The sequence below is a fragment of the Melospiza melodia genome, chromosome 14 (genome assembly GCF_035770615.1).
Source record: "Melospiza melodia melodia isolate bMelMel2 chromosome 14, bMelMel2.pri, whole genome shotgun sequence".
Lineage (NCBI taxonomy): Eukaryota > Metazoa > Chordata > Aves > Passeriformes > Passerellidae > Melospiza > Melospiza melodia.
Window position 1 is genome coordinate 3,101,740 of NC_086207.1, and position 27,041 is coordinate 3,128,780.

General features: G+C 47.6%; 1 protein-coding gene across 1 annotated transcript in view; it reads left to right on the forward strand.

Moving 5' to 3' along the window:
* The first annotated feature begins 6,323 nt into the window (after positions 1–6,323).
* Positions 6,324–27,041, forward strand: part of CTNNA1 (catenin alpha 1) — a 116,814-nt gene continuing 96,096 nt past the window's right edge. Inside the window, exons 1-3 of the mRNA XM_063168440.1 lie at positions 6,324–6,424; positions 22,866–22,972; positions 24,810–25,005. Of these exons, the coding sequence (XP_063024510.1) occupies positions 22,868–22,972; positions 24,810–25,005 (301 nt within the window). The 5' untranslated portion in view covers positions 6,324–6,424; positions 22,866–22,867. The remainder of the gene's footprint in view (positions 6,425–22,865; positions 22,973–24,809; positions 25,006–27,041) is intronic.

Here is a 27,041-nt window from a genome sequence, read left to right on the forward strand (position 1 = left end):
ACGTGAATGCTCTTTGAGGTGCTGTGCAGAATAGATCATCCACTGTACAGCAACAAATCAAATTTAGGGAGAAAGAATTTGGAAACAAATTACCAGCAAGATATTTCAAGCTGACAGCAATTTGGAGTAACTTAGGCCTGTCTGGTAAGAACTGTATTCCTTTTATTTCCCTATCAATAGCAGCTATATTATAAGATTGGTTTCTCGTTGATAATTCTGTCTGCAACAGAAACTCCTGAGTACACTTAAGTTGATAACTCCCTTTTTGATCACATTTCAGTAGCAATGCTTTTCACCTTGACGACAGCATTTCTCCCTTTGGATGAAGTTTCCATGCCTGAAAAGCCACGTGGGTGTGGGATTTCCAGGCTCAGGGAGCTCTGGTGCTCTGCAGACAGTGCTTGGACTTGGGGCTGGGAATGGCAGGAAGAGGAGCTTGGGGCAGGAGCCGCAGGGATTGGAGCACTCATCTACTCTGCCTCAGTTTCCCTGATCCTACAACAGTATAGAGACTTCCTGTAGGTATTTGTCTTTATGGGAGAAGGATAATTAATATCTGCCGCTGACACCTCCTCGTAGATGCTGAAAGGAGAAGGATTACGGGTGTTTCACACAGAGCTTTGTGTGCCTGGAGGAGTGAGGAGCTCTGCATGGCATGTGGGAGTTCAGGTGCTCCCACAGGGAAGGGAACAGCAGGAACGGTGCAGCCACAGGCTCTGCGTGCCCCCAGTGCCTGTGCTCACCTGGCAAAGGGGGCGGGTGCGGCTCAGGTGCGGCTCAGGTGCAGCTCAGGTGCCAAGGGGCACGCTGGGGTGGAGGGGCAGTGGGACCCATCCCACCCTGCACACAGGCAATGTGTTTGTCCAGCGCTGGGGACTCACACCGTGCTGACAGCGGTGCTCAATGTGTTAATTACGGAGGGAGGTCATTAATGTCCATCAGCAGGCGGGGAGGGGACAGGAGGAAGGGAGGAATGTGTTGGGGGTAGACTGGAATGCAGCAGTGCTGACATGCCCGGAGCAGCAGAGACATAAAAAGAGTGCACTAGCCTGTAATTTCCCTGCAATTTCTCCTCGGGAAGTAATGAAAGTTTACGACTAGTCGTGGCAATGCCCGTGTCTCTCTTCCAGAAAGAGGTAGATAAAAATAGTTTAGAATCACACTGAGAAAAAGAGAAATTTGATGTTCCTTTGAAAACTGTGGTCAAGTGTTCCCAGCCCATTTTGGCCAAGTACTTAGTAAGAGGGATGCCAGCTGTGGCTGACAGTCCTTTCAGTTGCCCTCATGCAAGCCAGGCCCTGCTCATCTGCTGAGCAGAATGATTTGACTTGTTTAATCTTTAGGAATAAAAATGCAGGGATTTGTGCTGGTTCAGCAAAGCCCTGGCTCCCCTCGGGGGCTGTGTCAGCCTTGGGACAGGAGGGCTCTTTCCTCCTGGTTTTCTCCATTGCCCCACTTGCTCCTTGGGGCTGGTTTTGACCTTGCTGAAGCCTCACACGATCCTGCTGAGCTTTCAGGGAATATGCAAGGATTCGGTGTTCTGGATGCTGGGTAAGGTGCTGTCAGCGTGGGATTTGTTTCCTCCACTGGCTTTTGCTTTGTGTCTAACATTTGGGAATAAATTATCAGGAGGCAGGAAAGCCTCAATCCAATGATGGTATAAATTTGTAGTTTAGGTTGTGACCCTTTAACACCCCAAATTAAAATCACCCAGTACTTGTTCTGCACTGCATACCTCCTGGATTACAAAAGCAGTTGACAATGTTATTTACTCAAGCAGTGCCTTAGAAACGAAAATCTTTTTGTCTGTTCTCCACAGATATGAATACTTAGTGATGTAACAGAGGCTGCATTTAAATTGAAGAACCTTTTTCCCCTGTGCCCTTGGCTAAGCTCTCACAGTCCCACCTCTACAGGAACCACATTTCAATGGTGCTGTACACCCCTTAGTCTTTACAGCATTTTCGGATCTTTCCAGATGGAAAGTGCCATAGAAATGTAAAATCTTATTAATTAAAGGCTGAAATAGATGCAGTGTGTGGAGGTCAGTGACTCATGCAGGAAGATTCTCAGGCTTCTGCTATGCATTGCCTCGGGGTGCTTTTTTGAATGCTCCCTTCTCCGGGGCTATGACAGTTTATTACACAAAGGCTGTGTGAACCTGGAGGTGAATGCAAACTACTCGGGCTAGGAACTGCAACCAGTGAACCCAGTTCATGCTGAGCCTTTTGGGATGGCATAATTTCCCCTCATTACAGTTTCTGTCTGTTTATTTCAGGCAGCACAGGCATGTGCTGTAGCATGCAGGAGGATGCTGCTCCGTGCCACAGCCCCTCTGCTCCTGGCCATGCTGGCACTATAGATTGCTTCTCTTTCTGCAGGGCCCAGGAGCATTTGATAGTGCAGGAAGAGAGTGTTTCACTTAGGATCCAGTGGCTTCTTAATTAGGAACCAGGGCATGTTTCTAACAGACAGTTTTCCGTGGAGAGGGTGGCAGCGATGGGAGCACAGCCCTGGCACCAGGAGCACTGTGCTGGCTGTGCTGTAGCTCCCAGAGAAGCAGTGCTGACCGCAGAGGCACTGCAGCATCAGCTGGCTCTGATCCCTGTGCTGCCAGGGAGCCCCAGTGTAGCTGCAGGTGTGCTGGGAAATCCCTTCTCCTCCTGAGTGACGCTTATTTCACCAGGGTGAGTGTTGTAGTCACAGCTGAGGCTGTGTACCGGCAGTGCCTCCGAAGCACCACCTACCAGCGTTTCCAGAGTCCATTGCATTGCCCCAGGACGCTGGAACTTGATTTCTGGCTGTACACATGCTCTTTCCTAGCTGAATATTGTGAGACAATCTTAGTTCTTTATGCGTCCAAGCCCTGAAAAGGAATGGTGATGCCTCCCAGCTGCATGGAACGCTGAGATGAGCACTGGAGAGCCCCCAGGAGCTGGTGCCAGACCCATATTCTGTCACTTTGCTACATTGCTGACTTCATCAGAGTCCCCAGTCTTCAAGGCAGGCTGCATTTTGGGGTGACCCCTGCAGCAAAGCTCACGGGCTGCGAGTCCCTGCCCGGCTCCTGCCCCTCCTGGCAGCCTGGGGACAGGAGGTGACAGGGCTGTGCCCGGGGATGCTGCTCGCAGTCACACAGCTGGTGGCACAGCACGGCTGCCCTGGGGCTGTCCCCACCGCCCAGCGTGACATCAGCCTGCAGAGAGCCTCAACCAGCTGCGGGTTGAACCTGGAGATTCCTTTAGAGTATTTGGAGTTTTTCCTCTCCCTCTTGGTTCCTGCTGCCCATTCAGCCCCTCCGGCAGGACCTTCAGCCCGCCATTACAACACTCTTTATCTTTTCTTCATTGTTTTTTATTTCTTTCCTTCTCTCATCCTTCTCAATCCCCTCACCACCTCCTGCCCCAGCAGTCCTGTCTTTGAAACTCACTTGAGAGGCGCAATGCTTACTTCTCGCAAATAACAAAACAAAACCACTTTAAAAATTCCCCTCAAAACAAAACACAAAACCACAGAGACCAAACAAACATTTTGAAACGGAGCACAGATGGATGCACGGAGCAACACTTCCCTTCAGCAACGTTGTTACAGAAATAGAAAATCCAGTTCCAGGTGAGGCACATTATTTCGACCCCGTGTTCACTGGGGCTGGCAGACAGTGGAGCTCCAGCAGGTGCTATATAAACATGCCCCTTCCCACACACACCCAGCCCAGGATTTACAGAAAATGCAGCTCCCCTGCGGTGGCTACACCCACAGGCATCCCCAGGTGTCCCTGGCAGGGATTGCCCTTGTGCACACAGCGAGGAGCAGGGCCAGGCTGCCCGGGGTGCCCCGAGCTTTTACTGATGCACAAAAACCTCCCCTGGCGCTGCTGCGGCCACCTCGCCTCTCCCCTGGCTCACCCCGTGTCCTCACCCAGCGAAAAAGGGCAAGGAAAACATTTTCAAAACCACCGGGAAAATGGGATTACAAAACCACAAACACTGTTACAGGAAGATTTGAGGTCAAGCAGCAGGCTTGTAACTCATTTCAGAAAATGCATTAGATTTCAAGCTGCCAATGACATGGACTGGATGGGAGGTGTGAGCTACTGTTGCTGGGTGCCTGTCTGAACACCCCCTGCATTTCAGTCTTGGTGACAGAGCCCAGTGCTGTGATTCAGAGAGAGCTGTTAATTAAGAGACAAAGTCCAATCTCAAGCTAGCTGGCTCTATTTTTACATAATTTCATGTTTTGTTTGCTGAGCCTTTTAACTCGCTCCATGAACCAACAGAGCTGGCAGCTGATCTCCTACTTTTCCCTTGACTTTTCAGTGGTGCATGTGATTCTCTACAACTCCAGGCCTTCTACTTTTGAATCTGTAGGTTTAAAAAGGAATTTTTTTTTTAATCTGACATTTTGTCCTGAAAGGATGTGAGGCACACAGAACTGCCGAATGTGGAAGGCACCACAGGAGGCCAAGACATGATATTAAAACGAGTAATGAAAGAAAGCAAGCTATTGAAGTGTAAACTCCATTTTTACTGAGAGTATGCTACAGACAGAAATGAGTAGTTTGGATCCCTGGTGCAATTGACACCAAATATTAATGGTTTGGTATAAGCAGGAAATACAATAAGGTTTAAAAAAATCTGTTTTCCATGTCTTTCCAGAGGAGAGTCTGTTTGTTGAGGCACTGAAGACCTGTATTTTTTTTTAATAACCTGTATCTCAGTTTCATAATTACAGATCTCACATTCTTTAGACTAATTTCACTCACTGACAAGGCTGGGCTCTTGATCCCTATTTTCTTCTTGGATTATAAAACAACAGTACTCTACTTCCTTGTCTTGGATCCCTTTCTTGGATTAAACCTGCAGGAAGGAAAAATGCAATCTAATTCCCTGCAGGATACAGTATTCCTGCAGGAAAGGGTTGTAGGAATGTGGCAAAGATGGGCAACACAGCCCTGCAAATGCCATTGAACCAGGATCTGGTTGAGGATCTGGAGGAAAGTCACAGTCCTGACCATGGTGTGGTCACCTGTGCTGTGACACTGACCTCGGGCCAGCCCCTCACTCGGTTACATACCTTGAATGAATCTTCCTTGTAGCTTACTCAATCTCTCTATTTTTTGCTTAATAACAAAGGATGGAGTGTGTAGATTAAGGTATCTCAGAACTGCTGGCAAATGAGTCATGAAATGCATTCAATTTATTCAGTTGTCTTTACAATCCAGTACAAGTGTAAGTTCTGTGGAGAGATTTGTATTAAAAACCATCTCAAAACACACCACAGAAAGTCCCAGAGTAATTTGTTGCAGTGTAAAAAATCACTCACTCTCACAACAGGCTCACTGAGACTTTTCAAAGAAAACTTTGAAACAAATTACCACATAAAGACAAGTTTCTCCACCTGCAGACCTGCCTCCGAAGGTCAAGGCTGGGTTCCCAAATCCTTCCTCTCTTCTTAGCGGGTTTCCTGTGGCCCTGCTTGTACCCCAGGATTTCCTATCACCTGTAGTCTTGTTATTAGAGACATTCGGATGAAAACAAGGTTTTTCCTAAAAGCAGCAGCTCTCAGGAGGGTGAAAATATCTGGGTTTTCAAAACAAAACACCAATTCACAAACCCAGGGGGAACCCAGCTATAACTTTTCCTCTGTTTCCTTCAAACCCCTGCATCCATCACCTCCCTTCTCTCCAAAGACCCTCGGTATGCTGCGCTTCAGAGGACAAAGACAGATTTTAACCTCGAATTTGTTGATTCTACCTCAAAAGTGGCATCCTAAGAGCCTGGGCTGGGGGCGGCCGGTGGAGGGCTGTGAAGGGAGGCTGCCCATGAAGCGAGGGGCCGAGCGGGACAGGGAGCTGTGCCGGGCTCCGCTGTGGGGCCTGGGCGGTCTCAGAGTGCCCTGCCCGGGCTGAGGGGACCCCCCGGTCCTGCCCGAGGTGCGGGGTTCCGGCCGTGCCCGGTCCTGCCCGGGGTGCGGGGCTCCCGCCGTGCCCGGTCCTGCCCGGGGTGCGGCGTTCCGGCCGTGTCCGGTCCCGTTCGGGGTGCGGGGTTCCGGCCGTGTCCGGTCCCGTTCGGGGTGCGGCGTTCCCGCCCTGCCCAGGGTGCGGGGTTCCGGCCATGCCCGGTCCCGTTCGGGGTGCGGGGCTCCCGCCGTGCCCGGTCCCGTTCGGGGTGCGGGGTCCTCGCCGTGCCCGGTCCCGTTCGGGGTGCGGGGCTCCCGCCGTGCCCGGCCCCGTCCCCGCCGTCCCTCACCTGCGGGCGGGCGGTGCCGGCAGGGCGCGGGGGCGGCGCGGCGGGCGGTGCCGGGAAGAGCGGCCGGGCCGGGCGGGGAGGCGCCGGAAGAGCCCATTTCCTCCGCGGGACGGGACAAAGCGGCGGGGCCGAGCGCAGCCAGGGCGGCCGCCACCATCCAGCCCAGCTCTGCCCCGGTAAAGTTGCGGCTCTCGCACTTGGAAACTTTTGAGCGCCGGGCTGGGCCGTGGGGCTGGGCCGGGGGGGGCGGACGATGAGAGCGGAGCGGGCCGCGCGTCGGGAGGGAGCCGGGCCCGGCCGGGGAGGCTGCGCTGCCCCGAGCGGCGGGGCCCGCGTGGGAGCGGGGCGGGCCCGCGGTGTTCGGGGCGGCCGAGCGCGTTCTGCCGGGGGAGCAGCGCGGCCGGGCCGCTCCCGGCGAAGTTTCGGTGCGGCGGGGTGGTGTCCAGGCCCCTCCCCGCGCGGCCGGGGCCGCCCCGGCGCCGCTCCCCGGCTGCGGGCAGGGCCCGGAGCCCCCTGTGAGCCCCCTGGGAGCGCTCCGTGCCTTTCGGACCCGCGGTCTGTCCGGGCGGTGCAGCCGGAGCCTGCCCCCCTCCAGCCCCGGCCGTGCTGCTGATCCCGTACACGGACAGCCGGGAACACCCTGCCGCCCCGTCTGGCTCCGCCACGTTTTCTTACACCCACCGCTAATCCTCTCCTGTGCTGGGAGGCGAGAGCCTCTCCTTCGCTGACAGAAAGTTTCGTGCTACTTTTCCCAAACAAAAAGCAGGGAGAGCGCATCCGCTCCTGGGTTCTGTACTCCCCCTGTGTCTGCTGCCTGTGGGCCTGGGGTCCCTGGGCAGCGTGGGTCTCCCGCCTGTTATTCATTGCTCCTACCAGTTCTGAACGCCTGAAATCTTTCAGGCGGAAAGTGTGTGTTCCAGTTGCGTTTAGTGAAGGATCAGATGCGCTCAAGGCACGGCTCCCTGTCTGTGTGCCCTTGGCTGCCAGCCGGGCCCAGGAGGAGTTTTCTGACGAGGGCCATCGATCGCCCCTCGCCCTGCGAGCGCGGCCTCAGCCCGGCTCTCGGGGCTGTGACCCCCGGCGTGTCTGGGCTATCTGTATTGAACTAGTCTGGAGCTCTCTGCTGCCCTTCCCCCTTTGTTTGGCTTTGTCTATTGTTTTTTTGGGATGGGAGTTGAGCAGAAGGTGTTTTCTGGGTGCTTCAGTCACTTGTGCTCTGGTTACTGGTTTCCTGTGTTTTTCCTGCGCTGGGAGTGGGAGAGGCTGCACTCCTCAGTCCTGCTGGCTACAGCGGCTCTGGGGTTGTGTATTTCAGTCTCTGGGTTGGTTTGTAGGTAGGATTGTGTTGATGAAGGTGAAAGCCCAGCTCATTTTACGCTAGGTGCAGCCTTTGCTCTGTCTTGGGGCACCAAGGCCACATTAAGCGTTTTGTTGTACTTATTTCACCCTTCTGAATCGAAACCTGTTTAAAAGGACATACTTTGATGTTGAGTCACTGTTCGTCATTTTCAAAGAAGCAGTTTCTAAAACATGAGGAAATGTTTTGACTTTTCGCAGCAGAAACAGACAAAGGTTTGGTAGGTTTTGTTTTTGGGAAGGCTTTGCCCTAACCTTTTCCATAACAAACAATGTGCCTTCATTCTTTACGGTTTTTTTTCAGCCAGCTCTAATAATAGGCCTCTGCATCGGAGATTTAAAGTTTATACAAGGTGGCCGGGGGGAGCGCAGTGGGCAGAGATTAGAAATCCTGTGCTCAAATCGATGCTTTAAAATACAAATGTAAATACTTTCCTCACAATTGATTTTCAGGGTTTGAAACATCAGCATTTCTGTGCTGATATGTGTAAGGACAGACATTAATGTGTAGCTTCTTCGTAGGGCTTCTGTTGGTCTGATAAATTTAACTGGAAGATGTAATAGAAGAGTAATTTGTGGTTTTTTTCAGCAGCATGAATATCTTTTTCTGCAGCTGTAAGATCCAGAAACTGATCTTGCAAAGGAATCCACATTAAGTAGAAATGTTTATGAGTTGGAAATACATTTTTGTGGGACTTTAGGCCTACCTTGAGTTTACATCTGCTGTTACTGTTTAATTTCTAGGTGACCTTTCTTATGCAGAGAATTATTTAAGATCACAGAATTACCCAGTGGCCAAACCAGCCTGCTGGTCATAGGTGGGCTGCTCTGGAGTGAGGGCCCTCGTGGTGCTTCTGTTCACCACTTGCTGGGTTCTGATTTACTGGTGCCTCTCAGCTCTGCTGGACACCAAAGGAAACATGATGAATAAAAGAGGACTGAGTGTCACTTGGTTAGGACAGTACTTCATGGGACAGTCACTCAGCATGATGATGAGTCACAGACTGGCTTGGGTTGAAAGAGCCCTTAAAGCACTGGTTCCACTCTGCTGCCATGGGCAGGGACCCCTTTCCTGCCCCAACCCTGCTCCCAGCCCTCCCACCCTGGCCTTGAATGCTTCCTGGGATGGGGCTTCCTGCTGCTGTGCCCCAACTGACCTCACTCCAAAGCCTGTGCTGCTCAACTTGAGTGCTGAAAGTATGACCTTGAGGAGTGGGATCTGCTACTGCTCTGGGAATTCACCCGAACTGTTCTCCAGCTAGTCTGGAATAGCTCCATTCAGTGACTTTATAGCTCGTGTGTTGGTTAAACAGCATTGCAGCTTTAGAGAAAGTGCAGATGTTTGATAATTACTACTTTTAACTCCATACTATTTTAATCCAGCAAACGAGATTTAAAATAGAGCTACCACAAAATTGTATGCTAGCACCCTGACTGGATGAGCTCCTCTGGAAAGACGAGCACTGAGAGTGGCCTGCTGTGTCACCAAGCAGAACTGGCTGCAGATGGATTTACTGAGGAAATTTTGCACTAGGTGCAGCCTTTGCTCTGTCTCGGGGCCCAAGGCCACATTAAGTGTTTTGTTGTACTTATTTGGTGAGGTGAAGGAGTGGCAGGAGGAATGAGGTCACTGCAACTGGAAGTGGGATTGTTCTCCATAAACTGAGACTCCTATCTGGTAGTCAGGGTGAGAATGGGTGTAACTGATTTCTGGTGTGCAGAAGGTTAGTCCAGGCAAATCTGATACTTGAATATGATTCATAATTCCTTGTGACTGATGGATTTAAAGAGCCAGCTATCTTTTCTCTCAATATGATTACATATTTTTACTTGTTAATCCCAATGTACTACAGAAAACATCTGTCCTTTAATATGTGTTTATAAATATCTCTGGTGGAATTAGAGGAATAACCTTTTTTTCTCCATGCTTTGTGAAGTGACAGAAATTATTCCATACACAGATCTAAACTAACACAGTTTGCAAAGTGCAATTCTCCCCTAGTCTGGAGTTCCCTTCTGATACAATTTCTCTAATTTACGAGACAACTACTTATTAATCAGTTAGACTCCCAAGAGCCTCTTCTGAAAGGTTTTAAATTCAGGGATCAATGCCTGTATCCTGGGCTTACCCGAAGCTCTGTGGGCAGCAGACCAAGGGCAGGGATTCTCTACCTGTGCTCAGGTGATTTCCCACCTGCAGAGCTGCCCCAGCCCAGGCAGGAGCTGGAGCTGCTGGGGCCAGGCCAGAGGAGGCTCCAGGATGATCCCAGGGATGGAGCAGCTCTGCTGGCAGGAAAGGCTGGCACAGCTGCCATTGTTCACCTGCACAGGAGAAGGCTCCAGGGAGAGCTCAAAGCTCCTTCCAGGGCCTAAAGGGACTCCAAGAGAGCTGGAGAGGGACTGGGGACAAGGGATGGAGGGACAGGACAAGGGAGAATGGCTTCATGCTGCCAGAGGGCAGGGATAGATGGGATATTGGGAAAAATTCTTGGCTGTGAGGGTGGTCAGGCCCTGGCACAGGGTGCCCAGAGCAGCTGTGGCTGCCCCTGGATCCCTGGCAGTGCCCAAGGCCAGGTTGGACACTGGGGCTTGGAGCAGCCTGGCACAGTGGATGGTGTCCCTGCCATGCCAGGGGTGGAACGAGATGAGCTTTAAGGTCCCTCCCAAGTCAAACCATTCTCTGATAAACTCAGGGATAGAAAAACCAAACATGAGGCCAGCTATAGCTAAGGGAATAACCATTACCAAGGCAGAGAGTGGAACAGTGCCCATGAAGCCAAGCTGGAGGCCAGCTGGTTCTCTGCTAGCTCTGTTTTAGTGCATGCAGTGGCACAAGAACAGATAAATGTTGATGTTACAGCCTGAGTGAAACTTCTGGTAGTCAGGGGCTTGAAGCAGACAGGGAACTGGCACCAGTGTGGCAGGTAGGATTGCACTGGGCATGGTGTGGGATCCTCAGCTTGTGGTGTGCTGTTTTTCCCAAAGAACACCCAGTTTCTCAGCAATCAGTGCCCTATTATGGAATAGATCTGCATATGACTGTATATGCTAAAGAAGAATTTCTGTGTGGAGCTGATGTTGAACAAATGAGGAGTTGATGTGGAGCAAATGAGATTGTGGTGCAAATTAGGGTAGAAGAGGGAAGTTGGTTCACCCTGTTCTAAAGTAGCCGTCAATAGCTAGTTTAAGGAAGAGGCTGAAATGAATGAGCTTGGTAGGTGGGTGGGTGCTGAAGGATCAGGAGAAGAAAAATATAATGGGATTTTTTTTACCTGGATATTAACTGAGGGGAGATTGTAGGCCTTATAGTTCTGTCATTACCTTGTTCAGCAGAAGGTCAAGAGGACATTTAGGTAAATAATAAATTTGTGGCTTTTCACTTAAGTCAGTAGGGGTCAATGCTATCGGGAACATGTGGCCTTGGTGGCTTGTGTGGTTTTCTGTGCTCCGCCTTCCACTGCTGTTCCCACTTCTTCAAGGGCTCAGAGTTTTCATTCACTTTATTCTGGGCACTTGTAGAGGTGGTATCTATGCAGATCTAAGGCTCTAGGGGGAAGATTGTTTTTCTGTATCTTTCTCTGGTTGATACAACCCGAGCACAGGAGATCCACTTAAATAAATGGTCTGCACAAGGGCTGCACTAGCACTGTAGCTTTACAGAGCCTCAAAGGTCAGTTGAATTTTTCATGTAAACAGGGCTGAGCTGTGTGCCTATAAAACGGTGTTTAACCTGCGTAACACTGAGCAGGTCAGCATTCATCTTGGCAAAGTGCTCTTGAGATCTCCAGCTGAAGCTATAGGTGGGTAAATGTTTTTTTTTTTTTTGACTGGAATATTGAATTCAGAGCCTGTGTTGTTGAACAGCAGAGGACAGAGCTGTGGTGTGCTCAGAAGCAAGAAGGTGAAAGTGGGTGTGAGTGCAACTAATCAAGATGTACAAGCTGCCAGTTTTTGCCCTCTTTCTTGCAAGTATGTCCTTGTAATGTACACTTGTAAAACTAATCTCTTTTAGCATGACTTAAAGACCTAGACAGTCTCACTGCTCAATGCTGAGGAGTTGCTTCTGGCCCTGGATAATTCATGATGGGCTGTGGATGTGTGTGCAAGTGACACATCTCATAATAACTACACTTACAAACCATAGCATTCATGCCAACCAGTACCTGGTGTCCAGGTGTTTTGGAGTCTGTGCATCCTGAAATTTCAATTATTTATTGATTTCAAAGGTGAAAAGTAGAACAATGAGCTGTAAGTGGTGCACAGAGGGCTTGATGTGTTCTGATTGCTATAGCTCAGAGGTCTGTCCTGCCGTGACCCTCATCAGGAGGTTTTGGTTGTACTGGTCCCATCAACTTTTTATTAGCCTAGCCTTTGTCTAAGGCCCTAAGTTACGATCCCTTCTCCTGGTCTTGGCTGAGCTGACTGGTAGCAACAGCTGAACGAGGGAGTAAAGCAGGAGCTCTGTTTGTTGCACTCTTGAGCAGCATCCTCTGGCTCTTGGATGCCTTTGTGGAGTGATGAATGTGCTAGGATGGGGTTTGGTGTCTCCCTCTGCTTCTCTGGTCATAATTACCAACCCTGCCACTTTTCTTTTTACTGATCCCTGCAATCATTTCTCATCATTTATTTTCCCTCCCTCATATCCTCCCCCACCTTTTTCCTGGGTGGTGACAGTGTGTAAAGCCATCCCTAAAAGAGAAAGCAACAGGCAGGCAGTAAAACAAGCAATAAAACCATGAGAGAAGAGCAAACAAGTGGCATTGCTTCCCTAAGGTTCTCTGTCAGGGTCCAGCAGTTCAGGAGCTTCCTGAGGCAGCAGCTGGAGCCTGGACTGGCTGTTGTGCCAATGTGCCAGGAGACCACATCGCCTCTGGCTCTGGCAGTCCTGGCTGCAGGTGCAGAGCAGCTCTCCCATCATCGTGTTCAGCTGATGACTTCATGGCTTTTAAATTAGAAGCCTTGTGAGTTAAACAACTTCATACAAGCTACAAGTAAAATGAAAGATTTTTTTGGAGTATTTCTTGAGTGAAAAGCAGGAATCTGGTTTGGCTCTGTGAGAGGCTCTGGAGTGGTTTAAATGCTTGTACAAAGTATGGCTTTGTAGTTCCTGCCGCTTCCACTCTTTGGAAGATGTGTTTAATTAGAAACCACTGGCCTTGCAGCTGGAAACACATTTCCTGAGTAATATTAAACTGTGCATCCTGAAAGTGGAGATGTAGAGAAGCCTTTTTGGACAGTGGGCACAGCCTGTGTTTGTTACTCCATGACACTTCACTGCTGCTGGAGTCCTCAGTCACAGCCCTCTGACTTTGTACAGGTGTAGAGAAGGGTGCAGTAGGATTGTGAGCACGGGATTTTCCCCTCTCTCCTAGCTGGGGGTTAGGGAGAAAAAATAATTACATAAAATCCAATAAGAGTAGCGCAAAAAATAAAAAAGCTAGAGGGTTTATATGTAGCCAAACAGAATAATGTAGATTACTTGTGCAGGGTTCAAAGCTTATAACCTCAAGGAGAAAAAGTTAATTTCTGGTCTTTATGCATCAGTACTTTAGTGTCAGGTGTTCTCAGCTGGTTTACTTAGTTTACAGAACTGGTTAAGACAATTTGAATATGATTATTTGATTAACAGACTGTTATTGTGGGCTTAGGGAAAAGTCAGTGGCTGTCAGTGAAAGATGCAGTGTTCAGCAGAACCAGAGGCAAAGCGCTGGTGCAAAGCCAATGGAACAGGATTTTTTAGCTCATCTGGTTTTTGTTCTGTAGGTTTGTCATGTTTCCTATTCCTGGGGGTGAAAAGAATGGGGGGAGAGAGAAAAACGTGTCTTTAATCAGATGTGAGTTCTACTTAGTAAATGGCTGTCTAACTACATTGTTTTTTTTTTCCCCAACAAGACTATCTAAGCAGTGACTCCTTTTTCTCAAACCTAGTTCCTTCTTGTTGCTTCTATGGAATGTGGGTGGGACAGTGGCTTTTTTTTTTTTTTTTTTTAACAGAAGTGGCTTTAATTGGTGATCTGTCTGTGAAGGCGGTGACTCAAAAGGATTCCTGCCCAGGCAGGTCATGGTTAGCTCTGGCTACCATGCACAGTGGTGCACCCTTAGTGAGCTTGTGCTTGGCAGAAGTACAGGAACTCTGGGAAGCCTCCAAAAATGCATCACACCACTGTGTTTAATTTTATTATGACTTGCTTTGCTCTCCTGGAGAGGCTGTGAGGTTCTCACCAGTCAGAGCCCCAGCGTTCCAGCGTCTGCAGCCCTGAGGGGATGGGGTGTGGGAGCATCCTGCCTTAGTGCAGGCACTGAGAGGTGCTTCCCTCCTCCAGGCCATGCTTGTGCAGCCCATTCAGGGACACTCTTTCTTTTGGGGTGTGTTTTTGTGAATTTCCCCTTCCCCCTCCCAAAGTCACAGCGGGAGCTGCAAGTTGAGAGTTGTCTGCGGGTGTGTGTGATGGTGCAACTCTTCTGTCAGAGGAACTCCTTGTTTATAGCTGAGAGATGCTGCTGAAGGCTGCCCTGACCATGAAGTGAACATCTCAGCCTCGTCACCTGTGGGTATTGTTACTTTTTTCTTTAAAAAAAACCTGCTTTGTAATTTTTATCTTAGACTGAGAGCGTGTTCCTGAATCAAAGTGGAAGACTGCAAAAGGATTTCTGAAGTTTTCATAGGAAACTTAGAAGACATTTTACTTTGAAGAGTCTTCACACTCGTGTTCTCCTTTTGCTTCAGTGGCTGCTTGTAGTAAGTTTTGCAAAAGGAGAAAGCTGGAAAACTTTTTCTATTCTTAAAACAGAGAAGTTTTCGTTACGTAGTCCTTAGTTGCTGCTGTGCTGAGCATGCAACTGAGAAAGAATATAGTATTTAGTCTCTAGTAATACAAGGCTGTCCATTTGCTCCATTTTTAAGTAAATTTTCATCAATCCCCTAATTATAGGCAGTCTTTTTTATTTATTTTTTTTCAGAACACGTGTGTCGGCTCCCACAGCTCCATTATTTGTGGACTCCTGACAGTTTTAAATTGCTAATGAAGGTGTAGATTTCGAAGATGTGGTCAGCTAAAAGCACTGAAGGGTATTGCATAACAACATATCAATTTAGGAATGAAAATGCAGTTTGAGTGGGGTCACATTCTGGTTATTTCTGACTCTTTAGCATAAACAGCACTTTTTATTGCAGGTTGAGTGCTGAAGAAGATCAGAACAAAAATCCCTGGGTTTTCTTTTCCCTTTATTGCCAGCCATCAGTGAGGTTTTGCAGGCTAAGCAAGAATCAATTTTGCAGCTGTGGCAAATTCTTCTGCCAGCTGATAAAGTGGACTAATTTATAACAACCTTTTCCTTATTTAATGTGTAGTTGTGGCAAAAATTATCTTGTTAAAAGGTTGCCCCTTCTTGCATTCATTGTTAGCTTAAGGTTGGTAATTGGTAACCTGTGCTGGTGTAGTTTGGGGTTTGAAGAGCCTTGCTCTGAAGCCACAGCCTAGTTATTATATCTGCACTGACTGTGTGTCCCTAGGGTCTGAAATGTGTGCTGTGGTTCAGAGAGTGCCAGAAAGCTGTTCTTTAGTTCTTTCTCAGTGATTTCAGGGAAGCTTCACGGAGTTCTCTGCCTCAAGAGTGGTGGAAAGAGGCACTGAGATTGGAAGGACTCCTGGTAGTTGAATTGAAGTGGTCCAGCAGATGCACAAGACCCTCTTGGGTTCTGACCTCCTGTCTCCAGGCTGAGCCCCCTTGTTGTGTTTCAGTGTGAACCTGCAGTTTGAGCCTACAGCTTCAGTGTGAGGGATGTGGCTGAGTAAGGGCTGGCTTTGGGAGGTTGAAGCTGCCATCACTGCAGGGATAAGCTCAGGAGAGATGTTGCTGTTTGCTTAAAATGCAGGTGTGGTGTCCTTCTGCATGGCCAGAGCCTTGCAGTGCTCACCCACAGAGCAGCTGAATACAGCAGGTACAGATCCCCTTGTTCTGATTTGGGAACTTATCTTTCATGGTGTTAGTGCAGGCCTTCAGCACAAAACGCACAAACATCCATGTGAAAGCAAAGTGAGTGGTTATTATTCACAACAGTAATAGCTTGCTGGTCATGGTACATCCTTTTTTTCCAAATGCCAAGTTTTGCAGCCAGAATATAAAAATTAATCTTACTGATAGAGGAGATTCTCTTATTTAGAAAGAGCCTGTGTGTGTTTCAAAGCACTGTTGATTCCCTGTCAGTCTTCTTTATGGAGTTTGGATCATGCATGAATTTGGAAACTGAAAACTGCAGAAATGAATTGAAAGTCTGGGATGAGCCAGGCTATCCATTTGAACAGCCAAGTGGGTATAAGGCTGAGTTTGGCCCCTGTATTCTTTCAGGGTGTCATCCATGAACTGGAGCCTTAGTGTGACATAAATAAGTCACTAATTGCTTGTGCTGCCTGTGATTTGTCTTCCATGCACCTCCTTTCTAGATCCTTTGTAGTAAAACAATTCTATCATGAAGGAAACGATCAGAGCTGAACACTTGCATAACTGGAGGCAAGAAGCTGCTGTTGGCACCAGCATCTCCCAAGCAAACATCATATTTGCCATTGTGCAATCTCTGCTGGGGTCCCAGGACCAGCAGTGAAGCTGTTTGTGCACAATGTGCCTTCATCCCTTAAGCAGCAGCTGAACCTGAGTGCAGGAGTGAAAACCTGGAGGGACAGAGCTTGTTCCTGGTTCTGACTGAAGATGAATGGTCTGAATCCCCAGCACTGTGACAGTCTGGAAGCTGCTAGGAGATAGCACAGACTGCTTGGGGAGAGTGAGGCATCTTCATCTGCTGCTGTGCCCTCTGCCCACTCCCGTGTGGGCTGGGCTGGGCACTGCTGCCACAGGGAAAAGGTGAGGGGCTCCCTGTGGCTGCTGGCTCTGGTTAGAGACAGCACCCACACAGGAGAGAAAACAGCCAAGAATTTCATGGATTTTTGTAGGAGCACTGGATCAGGGTTCATCTCTCAATTCAGTAGCAAGTTCTAAGTGAGTGGAGACTAGAGAAGCATTTGTTTGTTGCTGGCTGTGTCAGGCTGTCTGATGAGTGTTTCAGATGCCTCTGTGGGTCTTCTCCACAAGAGCAGCAGAGAAAAATTTGTGAAAGCAGATTTAGAGTCCTGGAACCGGGATGGCACTTGTGAAGAACAGGCTTATCTGAACCTGAATATTGTCTTTTTTCTTGGGTGATTACTGCAGTTTGTGGGGAAAAAACCCTAAACAAACCTGTAGCAAAGTTGAATCTACTTGAGTGGAAGGAAATTCCATCAAGGAAAACATGGTAATTGGTTTCTACAGAAGGTTGCTTTACTCAGTAAATTATTTCCCACTTCTTTTTCCATTATTTATATAGATACCACAATGGAAAGTTTAGTAAAATTGTATTCAATGAAAGCCAAGAGTTTGGGATGAGGTGGAGATGATCTTACCTTGACACCAAGCTGGACAAGGGCAGTGTGTCTGCTCACACTCAGAATGTGGAGGCACTCCAGAGTTTAGTGACACGGACACAAGCAGTGCATCCCATCCCATCCCACCTGTGTCACCAAGACCTGGCTCTCATGAGACAGGTTCAACTCAAACTCATCCTGCACATACAAATAGGAGCTTTGCCACAGTGTGACACCTGAATTTGTATTAATATTTCAGACTGTGAAATTCTAGCAGTAAGGATTTCTCATGAGGTAGTACCTGCATGGTATTTATGGTGGGGGACAGGATTTGGTAGCTGAGCAGATGGAGTGTAAGGTTGAAGACTATGTTAGAAGAGTGTCTCTGTTTTTAGTTGTGTATACTTGATGTTAAATAAAACCAGCTTAAATAAAGCCTGCTTAAATCCTTCTTGAAAAGCATCGCATACACCAAACATCCTTGACTTGCAGCTATTTGGCTGCTGAGTGTTGCTTTATTTGTGGAACAGGGCAGACAAATTAATTTGGAGACTGTGAAGGGAAAGAATGGAACTTTTTATTTTATGGATACTCTTAGTTATATGAAAAACCAGTTTTGAGTTGTCACTGGGCCATATGAAGTCCCAGCATGTGAGCTGAGTTTTACTGAAGTGTGCCTTAATCTCTTTGAAACCAAAACTGTTCTGAAGATTTGTGTTAATGGTATGTGTTAGATACCCAGCTCCTGAAGGTCTTTGCTCTCTTGTCTGCCACCTTCAGCAGGGGTCAGGGATCCCTGCTGGTTGTCAGCTGGGTTGGGTATTTGGGTAACGTGCCAAGCAAAAGGATTCCATTGGGAGCAAGGGGTCTGGTTCTCTTTCTGTTGGAAGATAAAGCTGGGTCATTGTGTTGTGAATCCCACCAAGTTCCATCCCCAGGAGCTGGGTGATAGAGTCATTATGCAGCACAGAGTATCTAGAGATGGTCTGGAAGCATGGTAGCAGACCAGATTATCATTCAAAATGAGTGAGACATATGAGAGAAAGAAGCTGCAAAAAACTGCAGTGAAATGTCTCTTGGTGCTCCTGGGCACATCAGCCCTGCAGAATGGGGAACAGCTGAGGAGTCCAGGAAGGATGTTCAGATAGGGAATGTCCTCCCAGGTATAAAATGTTCCTGTCCCATCTTCTGTGTTAGGCATTTTGGCTAGCTCAGTGCTGGAATTCAGCATGTGGTCTGTTGTACCTGGCAAGGTCAGCTCCTCTCTGTGCCAGTCAGACCATTCCTTGAATCCTGGCTTCTCTGAGAAATACCAAGAAATCAGAGAGTGCAGCTAAAAGCTTTTAGAAAGCAGCCTGGCAGGAGAGATAAAATGTGAAGACTGACAGCAGATGTTATGTTAAAGGGTTTCAGGTAGCACAGGGTGGTGGGACTGAAGAACAGGAGATGGACAGTTACTTTTTGCTGTGTAACCCAAGAGATTTACCCCTGCCTGGAGGTAGGGTGACTGCAGGATGGTTTGGTACTGGGCAGATGGAATGGCCTCACTCAGTAATGTCTGAGATACAGCCAGCACTGCCTTCAGGTGTGTGTGGGAGTGCAGCCTGGAAAAACAGGACCCTGAGCACTCAGGCCTTTTTGTGATTCGTTGGGGTGCAGAGCTTGCTGTTCAAACTGTGCTCCTTCACTGGCTTTTGGAAAAGCCTTGGGTGCCTTCAGGGCATTTCTGCAAAGCAGCTGCAGAGCTGCATTCCTCTGCTTGCCAATATCTAAAAATTATTGCATGCCACTATTAGGGAATTATGGCATCTGAAGTTATTCCTAAAACTTGAATTACCAGTTTTTGAGAACATGCAGACCTACAGTTGTGGCTTTTGGAAGGAGCACTGTGTGCATCACCCTTGGTGTGCTCCTGGCAGCCCCAGCAGCTCAGAGGTCCCTCTGCTCATCCTTCTCTCCAAGCAGGGCTGGGGCCTGCTCTGGGGGACACTTCAGAAGCAGAGCTCATCTCCATGCTGCTCCCGCCCTGTGCAGTCCCACTCCTCCATCAGGACAGGAACCTGGGAAGGGAAGGTTTAGTTACCAGCTCACTCTGAGACGGAGCTCCCTGCAGTGGCTCCTGCCTCTGCCACTGTGGGTCTGTTTGGGCAGGGAGAGGAGCAGTTGGATAGCAACAGTGGCTGGTTGAAGCAGAATGGAGACCTGTCCTTAATCTTTAGCTGTTGAGATCTTGACTGTTTGTAGAAAGCAAGCAAGAGCTGTCCAGGGGTGACTGTACTTGCAGATCATTGGCTGGAGCAGAGCTCTGAATGTGGCTCCTTTAAACCCCTGTGCTTCCCCTGCTCTCATGTCCTTGCCAGTGCCCTAAGCCCCAGGAAGACCCTGCATTACTTCTGAAATCTCTATTGCAATAATGGGCACCATCATGAACAGGAAAATAACTCAAGGGGTTTGCAGTTAAAGGGCTGGGCTGGTGAGCATGGCTGGAGGTTGGAGCTTCACATGTCTGAGCATCAGATGTGTGGGGAGGGCATTCCTGCTCCTGCAGAAGCTCTGCTTCATTCTCAGCTTTCAGTGGCTCCTGGCTCAGCTTGACTGTGGCATCCAGCTTTGCCCTGTGTTCCCACTGCAGTGGCTTTGCCAAGGGTGCCAGCTGATGGTGCCATCTCCATTGCCATAGTGGTGTGTGTGGTGGCACAGGGAGCCAGATGGGCATCTCAGCCCACCTTGCAAAAATGGATTTCTTTCCCTTCAGCCAAATCAGTCCTTCCCCATCTGGTTAATCGCTCAGGCGTGGGGAAAGCTGTGCCAGTACGGAGGGGGTGTGATGTGCAAACGGGAATGAGTTCCTGGAGGGGTGTGGGAGGATGAACGTTGGTCCTTAAGCAGCTTTTCTGCTGCTTATGAAACCACAGGCTGGGCAACCACAACTCCCTGTGCAGTGGTGTTGTTCTATATATTCCTGCACTTGAGATTCAGCGCCGCTCACTCTTCTGCCGTGTGGTCCGTGCTGCTTTGTCCCTGAAATTAGTGGGGCTGGGGCATGGGGAGCATGTTCCATGTCAGTTGGGCTGTCCCAGCTGTCAAACCAGTGCTGCACTGCTCTGCTGCGGGTTCCTCTTGCAGAGGATGTCCTCTTTCCCTGTAGGTGTTGGAGTGGCTGCATGGGGGTTGTGGTGTGCTCTCCAGGAGCCAAGGATTGAGCACTCTGCCCCACTATCCCATGAGGTGCTTTGCTCCCTGTTCCATATTTGAATTCACTGAGGGAGAGCTTGAGCAGTCACAGGGAAGAGTCAAATTCCAGAGAACTAGAGAGAGTCACAGCCATGCTGTACCATGGCCCTGACAGTTGTCCTTTTATCCCCTAAACCCATCTCCCCCATGTGTTAGTAACCTATAGCCTGTTCCTGTGTTCTCCACAGGTTTAATTTAATTGAATAAACATATTTATTGCAATGTACAAATGATATCCAAGCCCTTGCTGCCAAACAGGCTATTTGATACCAAGCTTTGCTTTTTAGATAAATTTCAATAGCACTGCTGCTAAGTGGTTTTTATAGACCGTTACTTTTGGCCAATTCATGAACTATCATACTAACGTGTTTTCAGATGAATTGCCTTTATTATCCTACTAATACAATTAGTGTATCTTCTCATGGTTACTTCATCCTGCACATTGTTTCTGCAAGAGGTGTAACAGCATTAACTTCATAGAAAAAGCCTTTCTTTAGAAACCTGCTGGGCTTTCCAGAGCCCTGGCTCTGTTTCTCAGAAACCACAAACGTTGTCACTGTATTTTTCTCAGCTTCTTACGTAGGAAGCATTTGTGCTGAGCTAATGGGGAGGGAATAAACCAGTGACATTCCTTGTGAGGGGTGGGAAGCTACCTAGGGGTGAAGGGCATTTCACAGTGTGCCCCGTGCCAGCTGTGGCACAAGCCAGTAGGTGAGTGAAATAAAAAGAGGGGGTGATTGAGAGAGAAGGTTAATTAGTGAGTTCACGGTGCTTAGTGGTTGCTGTCAGAGGTAGGGGAGGACAGGAGATGACCACCTTCCACCATCCTGTGGCTCCTTGGGGGCTCTGGAGCTGGGAGCCTTGCCAGCTCCAGCCTGCACCCACTGCTTTTTCAGTGCAAACCATCAGAAGGGTTACATGTATGCCAGCCTTGGTGGGCTCATTCTAGGCTCTCTCTTTTTAAGCTTTCAGCTTTTTAAGTTTTTTTCTCCCAGCAGTTTGGGCACTTGGAGTGTGGGTGTAGTGGAGAGCTGAGTGCAGCTGGGTGAATATTCCTGCCTTGCACCTTGTGAAGTTGTACTTCAGCGTGTCAGCTTTGGCCAGCAGTGCTGGAGTGAGTTCTCAGTCTGTGCTCTGATGCCCGTGCTGTGGGAGCAGCTCTGAGCTCCTCCAGTGCCCCAGAGCTCTCATTGTGCCCTGGGAAACAAGCAGCCCTCCTGTGCACAATTAGCTCTTGGGGTCGGGAGGGAGCAGTTGGTTGTTGGTACGTGTTGTAAACATTGTTGGTTACCAAAATTAGTGCCTTGCCTCCTGCTTTTTAAAAATAACGGGATGTTGTGCTCGTCTGGCAGCTTGGGGACATCTGGTGCTGTCAGAGCAACGTGACTGCTGAGATGCTGTGCAGGCAATGCCCTGGCCAGAGAAGATTAAAAATATCAGCAAATAAGCTTTAAAATTATCTCAACAGTAGGTGTTTAGGAAGATGGGTGGACGGAGATTTAGGAAATCTATTTATCTTCCTGACTTTTTTAAAAATAAAGAATTACAAATGTAGGTTTAGTCTAATCTTGAATTTTGAGGTCAGCCCAAAGCAGGAAGAGCTAGAATCTATTATGTCTGAAGTGATATGAATTGGTTTTATGGATTTCCAGTACTCTAAATCCATTTTTTAAACTGAAATTATTGTTCACTTTATTCTTTTGTTTTAATGTGCAGCATCATAGTGTTAATCCAGTGATTTGTTGTAGTTCCTTATTTTTAGTTCTATTTTTTTAGGCTGCTGGTCTCAACAGCAGAGCTATTTTAGTAGTTTCACTCAACTTTTCCCATAAGTATGTTTGCTGTTCCGTTGGGATGTTGATATAAAACTGTAACGGGAAGGAACGGCTCAGTGACAGCTTTGAACAGATCTCTTCATGCAAATCTGCTTTTCCCTCCTATGCAAATGTTAAGGAGAAGTGTAATAGATATGTAAGCTGTTAAGTATGAACCAGCTGGATTTTCTGGCTTTGTGAGGCTTATATTCACTCCTTTACCTTTGTATTCCCCAAAGGTGAACTGGGTGAAGGGGGCGGGAGTGTGGGTTGGGTTAAACCTGGCTGCTGCTTTGCTAGGGCCTTTGGGCAGTGAGTGGTGGAGCTGAGGAGGTGGGCAGCACCCAGAGCTGCTGGAGTCAGGGCTCCCTTCTGCTCCCCCAGGCCTTGGGCTGTGTCTGGGAGCTGGCCCTGGGAGGGAGGGGGTGCAAACTGGGCAGGGGCACCCAGATTGATGGGCAAAGTGCCCCCACTGCCTGTGGTGCTTCTTCATTGCTCAGGGAGCACCAGTGAGTGGCCCAGGCACTGCTGATCTTGTCATTGCTCTGATGAAACAGTGTGCCTTTGGGTAGGTTTGTGTGTGGGTTTATTTGCTTTTGGTTTTATTTTCTAACCAAAATGTGCAGGTAATATCTGTATATTGTAATAACATTTTCTCAAACTCATACCATTTGAATCAAAGCTGATGTTTCTGGAGATGCTGTAACTTCCACTTACACTAAGTGGATGTTTTGTGCTTAACAGGCTGCATTTTAATTTATTTTTAACATGCATTAGCAATAAAAAATTGTATTAATGTAGCTCTTTTCTTCTGGCAGAAATGACTGCTGTCACTGCAGCCAACGTGAACTTCAAATGGGACCCCAAAAGCCTGGAGATAAGGACACTGGCAGTTGAAAGGCTGCTCGAGCCTCTTGTTACACAGGTAGGAACAAGATGGGGCAAAAAAACCAGTCATAAACATGATTGCCTGTTTTGGTGTTTTAATTAACTCACAAAGCTTAAATTCTAGGTGTACAAACTAAAAAGAAAAAAGTTTACAAGCAGTTTCTTTGCTCAGTTTCATTGCTGAGTTTACCTGGCCATGAGTCCAGGGAGACTGTGCTGCTTCAGCACCTGATAAGACACAGTAGTTACTAACAGGCATTTCTGCACTTCTGATTGAAATAATGTTCCATGCCTATACTTTGTGCTGGATTTGTGAATAAAAGCTTCTTTCTGTGTGGTATACATGCTGCAGTGGAAAGCACTGAAGAGCACAGGAAGGCTGGAGTAAGTCTTGTAAATGGGAGTTGTGTGTATTGGGTGTTTTGGAAATTCTTGGAAGAGACTTTCTAGGAGGTCTGGAAGAGAAGGTACACAAGAGACAGTTCACTTGTTGTCTTCAGCATTGTTTTCCTGGAATGTGAAGTTTCTGAAATGACAGAACGAGCTGGACACAATTCCTGCTAAGTACATATGGGAATGATCAAATTTTGTTTCCAGTATTATCCCCTTTAGTCACCAAGCTGCTGTCTGTACCTGTGACTTGTTCCCTCTGGTCCTCAAGTGGGCAGTTACCCAACTGATGAGGCTTTTTAGCTGAAGTTACTGATGGAGTCTTTGCTTAAGAGAAATGATCTTAATTTGGCAAACTTAACTGAGCAAACTTGTTCACAGGACCTTTTTCACCCAGTGCAGTGTCTGTGACTTAGTCCTCAAGGAATAAGCACAGCAGGCTGTACTGGCAATCCCCTGAATGATGTGACTGGCAAAATACAGAGGGAACTGGAGCAAATTGCCTTGTTGCAACTTGTTCTTTATTTGTAGAACACGATGAACTGAGAGTACCCAGTACAAATGCTCCCCATTAACCAACCACGATATTCCCAGCTGAAGGCTTTCCCTCTCTGCATCAGCCAGCTGGGAAGATGGATTCAGCTCTGAGGACCTTTATGTCAGCAGTCTTTGGGCTTTCCAGAGTAGTAATTTTTTTAGTGTTGTAATTTAATGTCCCTCTGTAGCAGCTTTGTGTGCATTTTCCAAGGCTTTCCAAAAGGGAGAGGAAAGAATAAGGTGAATGGAAGAAGGGTGTGTGGATATTGTGACATAAAGGGGATGGATCCTGATCCTGAGCTCAGGGAGTACCTGGGGGTCTCCTGGCCTCTGGTGATGACTCTGCTCCCTCCAGGGTTTCAGTCTAAGATGGACAGCTTGGAAATATTTGTTGATTGCAGGATGATTGTGAGAGTTCAGTTGGGTTTTTTTTTAAGGAAATAATGAGCTGTACCAAGTCCTTTGCTCTGCTTTCAGCCCTTTGGCTATAGCACTGTTTGGACTGCAAAGATACTGTGTCTCTACATTTCTACTGGCACAGACTTCAATCTTGTCTGGGATCTCTTATGACTGAAGAGTTATCCCAAACTAATTATCCCCACCTTGGTTTCTTTTATGTGGTGCCAAAGAGCTCTGGCCCGTTACTAAGACTGCAGTTTATCAAAAATACAAATAGATCTCCATTCTTAAAGTCAACTTTTGAGGAGTGCTGCTTGTAAGAGAAATCTTTGAGCTGTTTAGTTGCATTTATTTTGCTCATCTAAAGAATCGAGAAGCACGGTAGTGTTTAAATGTGAAAAAACAGTCATTAGGTTAACTTCTGGAGCTGGCAATAGTGCAGCTATTAGCAATACACTGTCTAGAAAAAAAATACATGTGGCCTTACTATCAAATGGCTAAACATTAAATTTGCTGTTGGGTTTTTTCCCTTCCATCTATTCCTTTAGGTAACAACACTGGTTAACACCAGCAACAAGGGCCCCTCCAATAAAAAGCGAGGCCGTTCTAAAAAGGCTCATGTCTTGGCTGCTTCAGTTGAACAAGCAACAGAGAATTTCCTGGAGAAAGGAGATAAAATTGCAAAGGAGAGCCAGTTCCTGAAGGAGGAGCTGGTGGCAGCTGTGGAAGATGTTCGCAAGCAAGGTAAGAGTGTGGATCTGGTGGCCTCTCAAACTGTGGCTCTTCAGAGCAAGTGGAACCATTCCCATTTCCCTTTGCTGCTCTTTCTAATGACTGTGCCTCTCAACTTGTGGGTTCTCAGCTTGCCTGGCTGGCATCCCTGAGCAGTAATGTAACTGGATAGGTCTGGAAACTGGATGGCCCAAGCAGAGATTAAGAAGAGAAGCAGAAGGGCTAATTCTTTGACGAGCATTTAAAAACTTCAGTTTAGGCTCAAAAGCGAATGTGCTCCCTGCAGCTCTGAATTTTTGGGACTACATCTGAAATATGTCAATAACTTCTTCAATATCTGACTGTATACAGACCAGCACTGTAGGAGGAAGAGCCAAGTGTTGACTCAACAAAGATGTGTTTCTTTGAATATGTAAAATGTAAACAACACCAAACAGAATGTGAAGACCTTGATTAAATATTCCAGGGTTCCTTCCTCACATCTAATGTTGATTTTTATAATTTTCTTTTTTACTTACTTGGAGCAGACCTGCAAGAAAAGCCTATGGAGCTGACTTACTCTAAAATATGCACTAGTAAATATTGTTGCTCATAAATCATTTATCATTCTTCCAGTCATGAGTCTTTTCTATGCTTCAGTGAAACCCAGTCAACTGGTATTAATGGTGACGGCTGCTGCTGCAAAAAGGGGAAAACTCATTAGCATTAATTACTTGTTTGTAGCTGAAGTTGCAGAGTGGTGAAATATTAGTTGGAAATGGTTCTAAGTTCTGGATGAGGCTGGCTGATAGACCAAAGAAAGATCAAGGTAAGAAGGCTGCAATATAAGGGGCTAATTGAGTTGGCTTAATTTAACAACAACAAACAGCAGGAGAGCTCCCTTTGACTCCAGGCTTTAATTGCTGGTGCTCGACTGCTGCTCAGTTGAGAGTTCGTGCTCATCTGTGGGTGCCTCCAAATGGCTCAGTGGTGCTGGAGAGAGAGGGAACTCTGCTCAGCCCTTGGGACTGAGAACTTCCTTGAGCTGCATTGTAGCTGAATATTGCAGAGAGAGGCTGAGGGGAAGAGATTGATAAAAACCTTCCAAATGACCCTTTCCCATGTTTCTTGGCTCCTTCTTGGTTCTGAGACTGCACATAGGCTTGATGCCAAAACCTCCTTGCTCTGTTGGCTTTGACAGAGGAGGTGAAGCTCATAAATGAGAGGTGCTGGAGTGAAATAACTTCCCATCTTAATGTTGCTTCACTTCTTCCTCCCTTTTTGCTGTTTGCAGCTTGTGTGGATTCTGTGCCTGTTTCCTCAGGCTGGTGGGTCAATCTCCTGGACACAGGTGGTGCCCACCATCCTCTGTGGGGACACCATTGCAACACAGCCCAGGGTCAGAGCTGTGCCCCATCATGGGGTCAGGTTTAGCAGAGCAGCTTTTGGTGAGGAAATTCAAAGTCAAACCAGCCTTTGAGGAAAGGAGAAGCAAGTGGTAAAAATGAGCTAGAACAGAGGGGAGGGTTACTGCTGCCAGTGCCCAGGAGGATTGCAGTTCTCAGCAGTGCTAGTAACAGCAGGGAGATACAACCTCCCAAGGCATGTGGTTGTGCACACTGTGCACATCAGGAGCCTCCCCATATTGTGTCAGACCAGTTGAATCTGTGAACTGGAGAAACAAGGAAAGTGGGATGCAAAGCTTGTACGTGTGCTCAGCAAATATTTTGCAAAAAGGGCATGAGTGGAGAGGAGAATTTGGGTGTTGTGGTCAGCAGCAGGATGATGATGAGCTGGCAGTGGGATTATGGATATAGAGCACAATTAATCTTCAGTGGAGGACAGGAAAATAGGATTAATAATGCCTCTATTTAGAGTAGGGAGTGGTTTAGTTACCATAATAAAAAAAGATGAATGAATGTAGACAGGGATTATGAAGATGATTAGGACAATAGATAACTTGTCTCATCAGAGAAAATTAAAAAAATTTTTTTTAGCCTAGCGAGCAGAAGATTGAGAGAGTACATGATTTTAGTGAGCATGCTTGTTCATAAAATCCCATTTGTTGG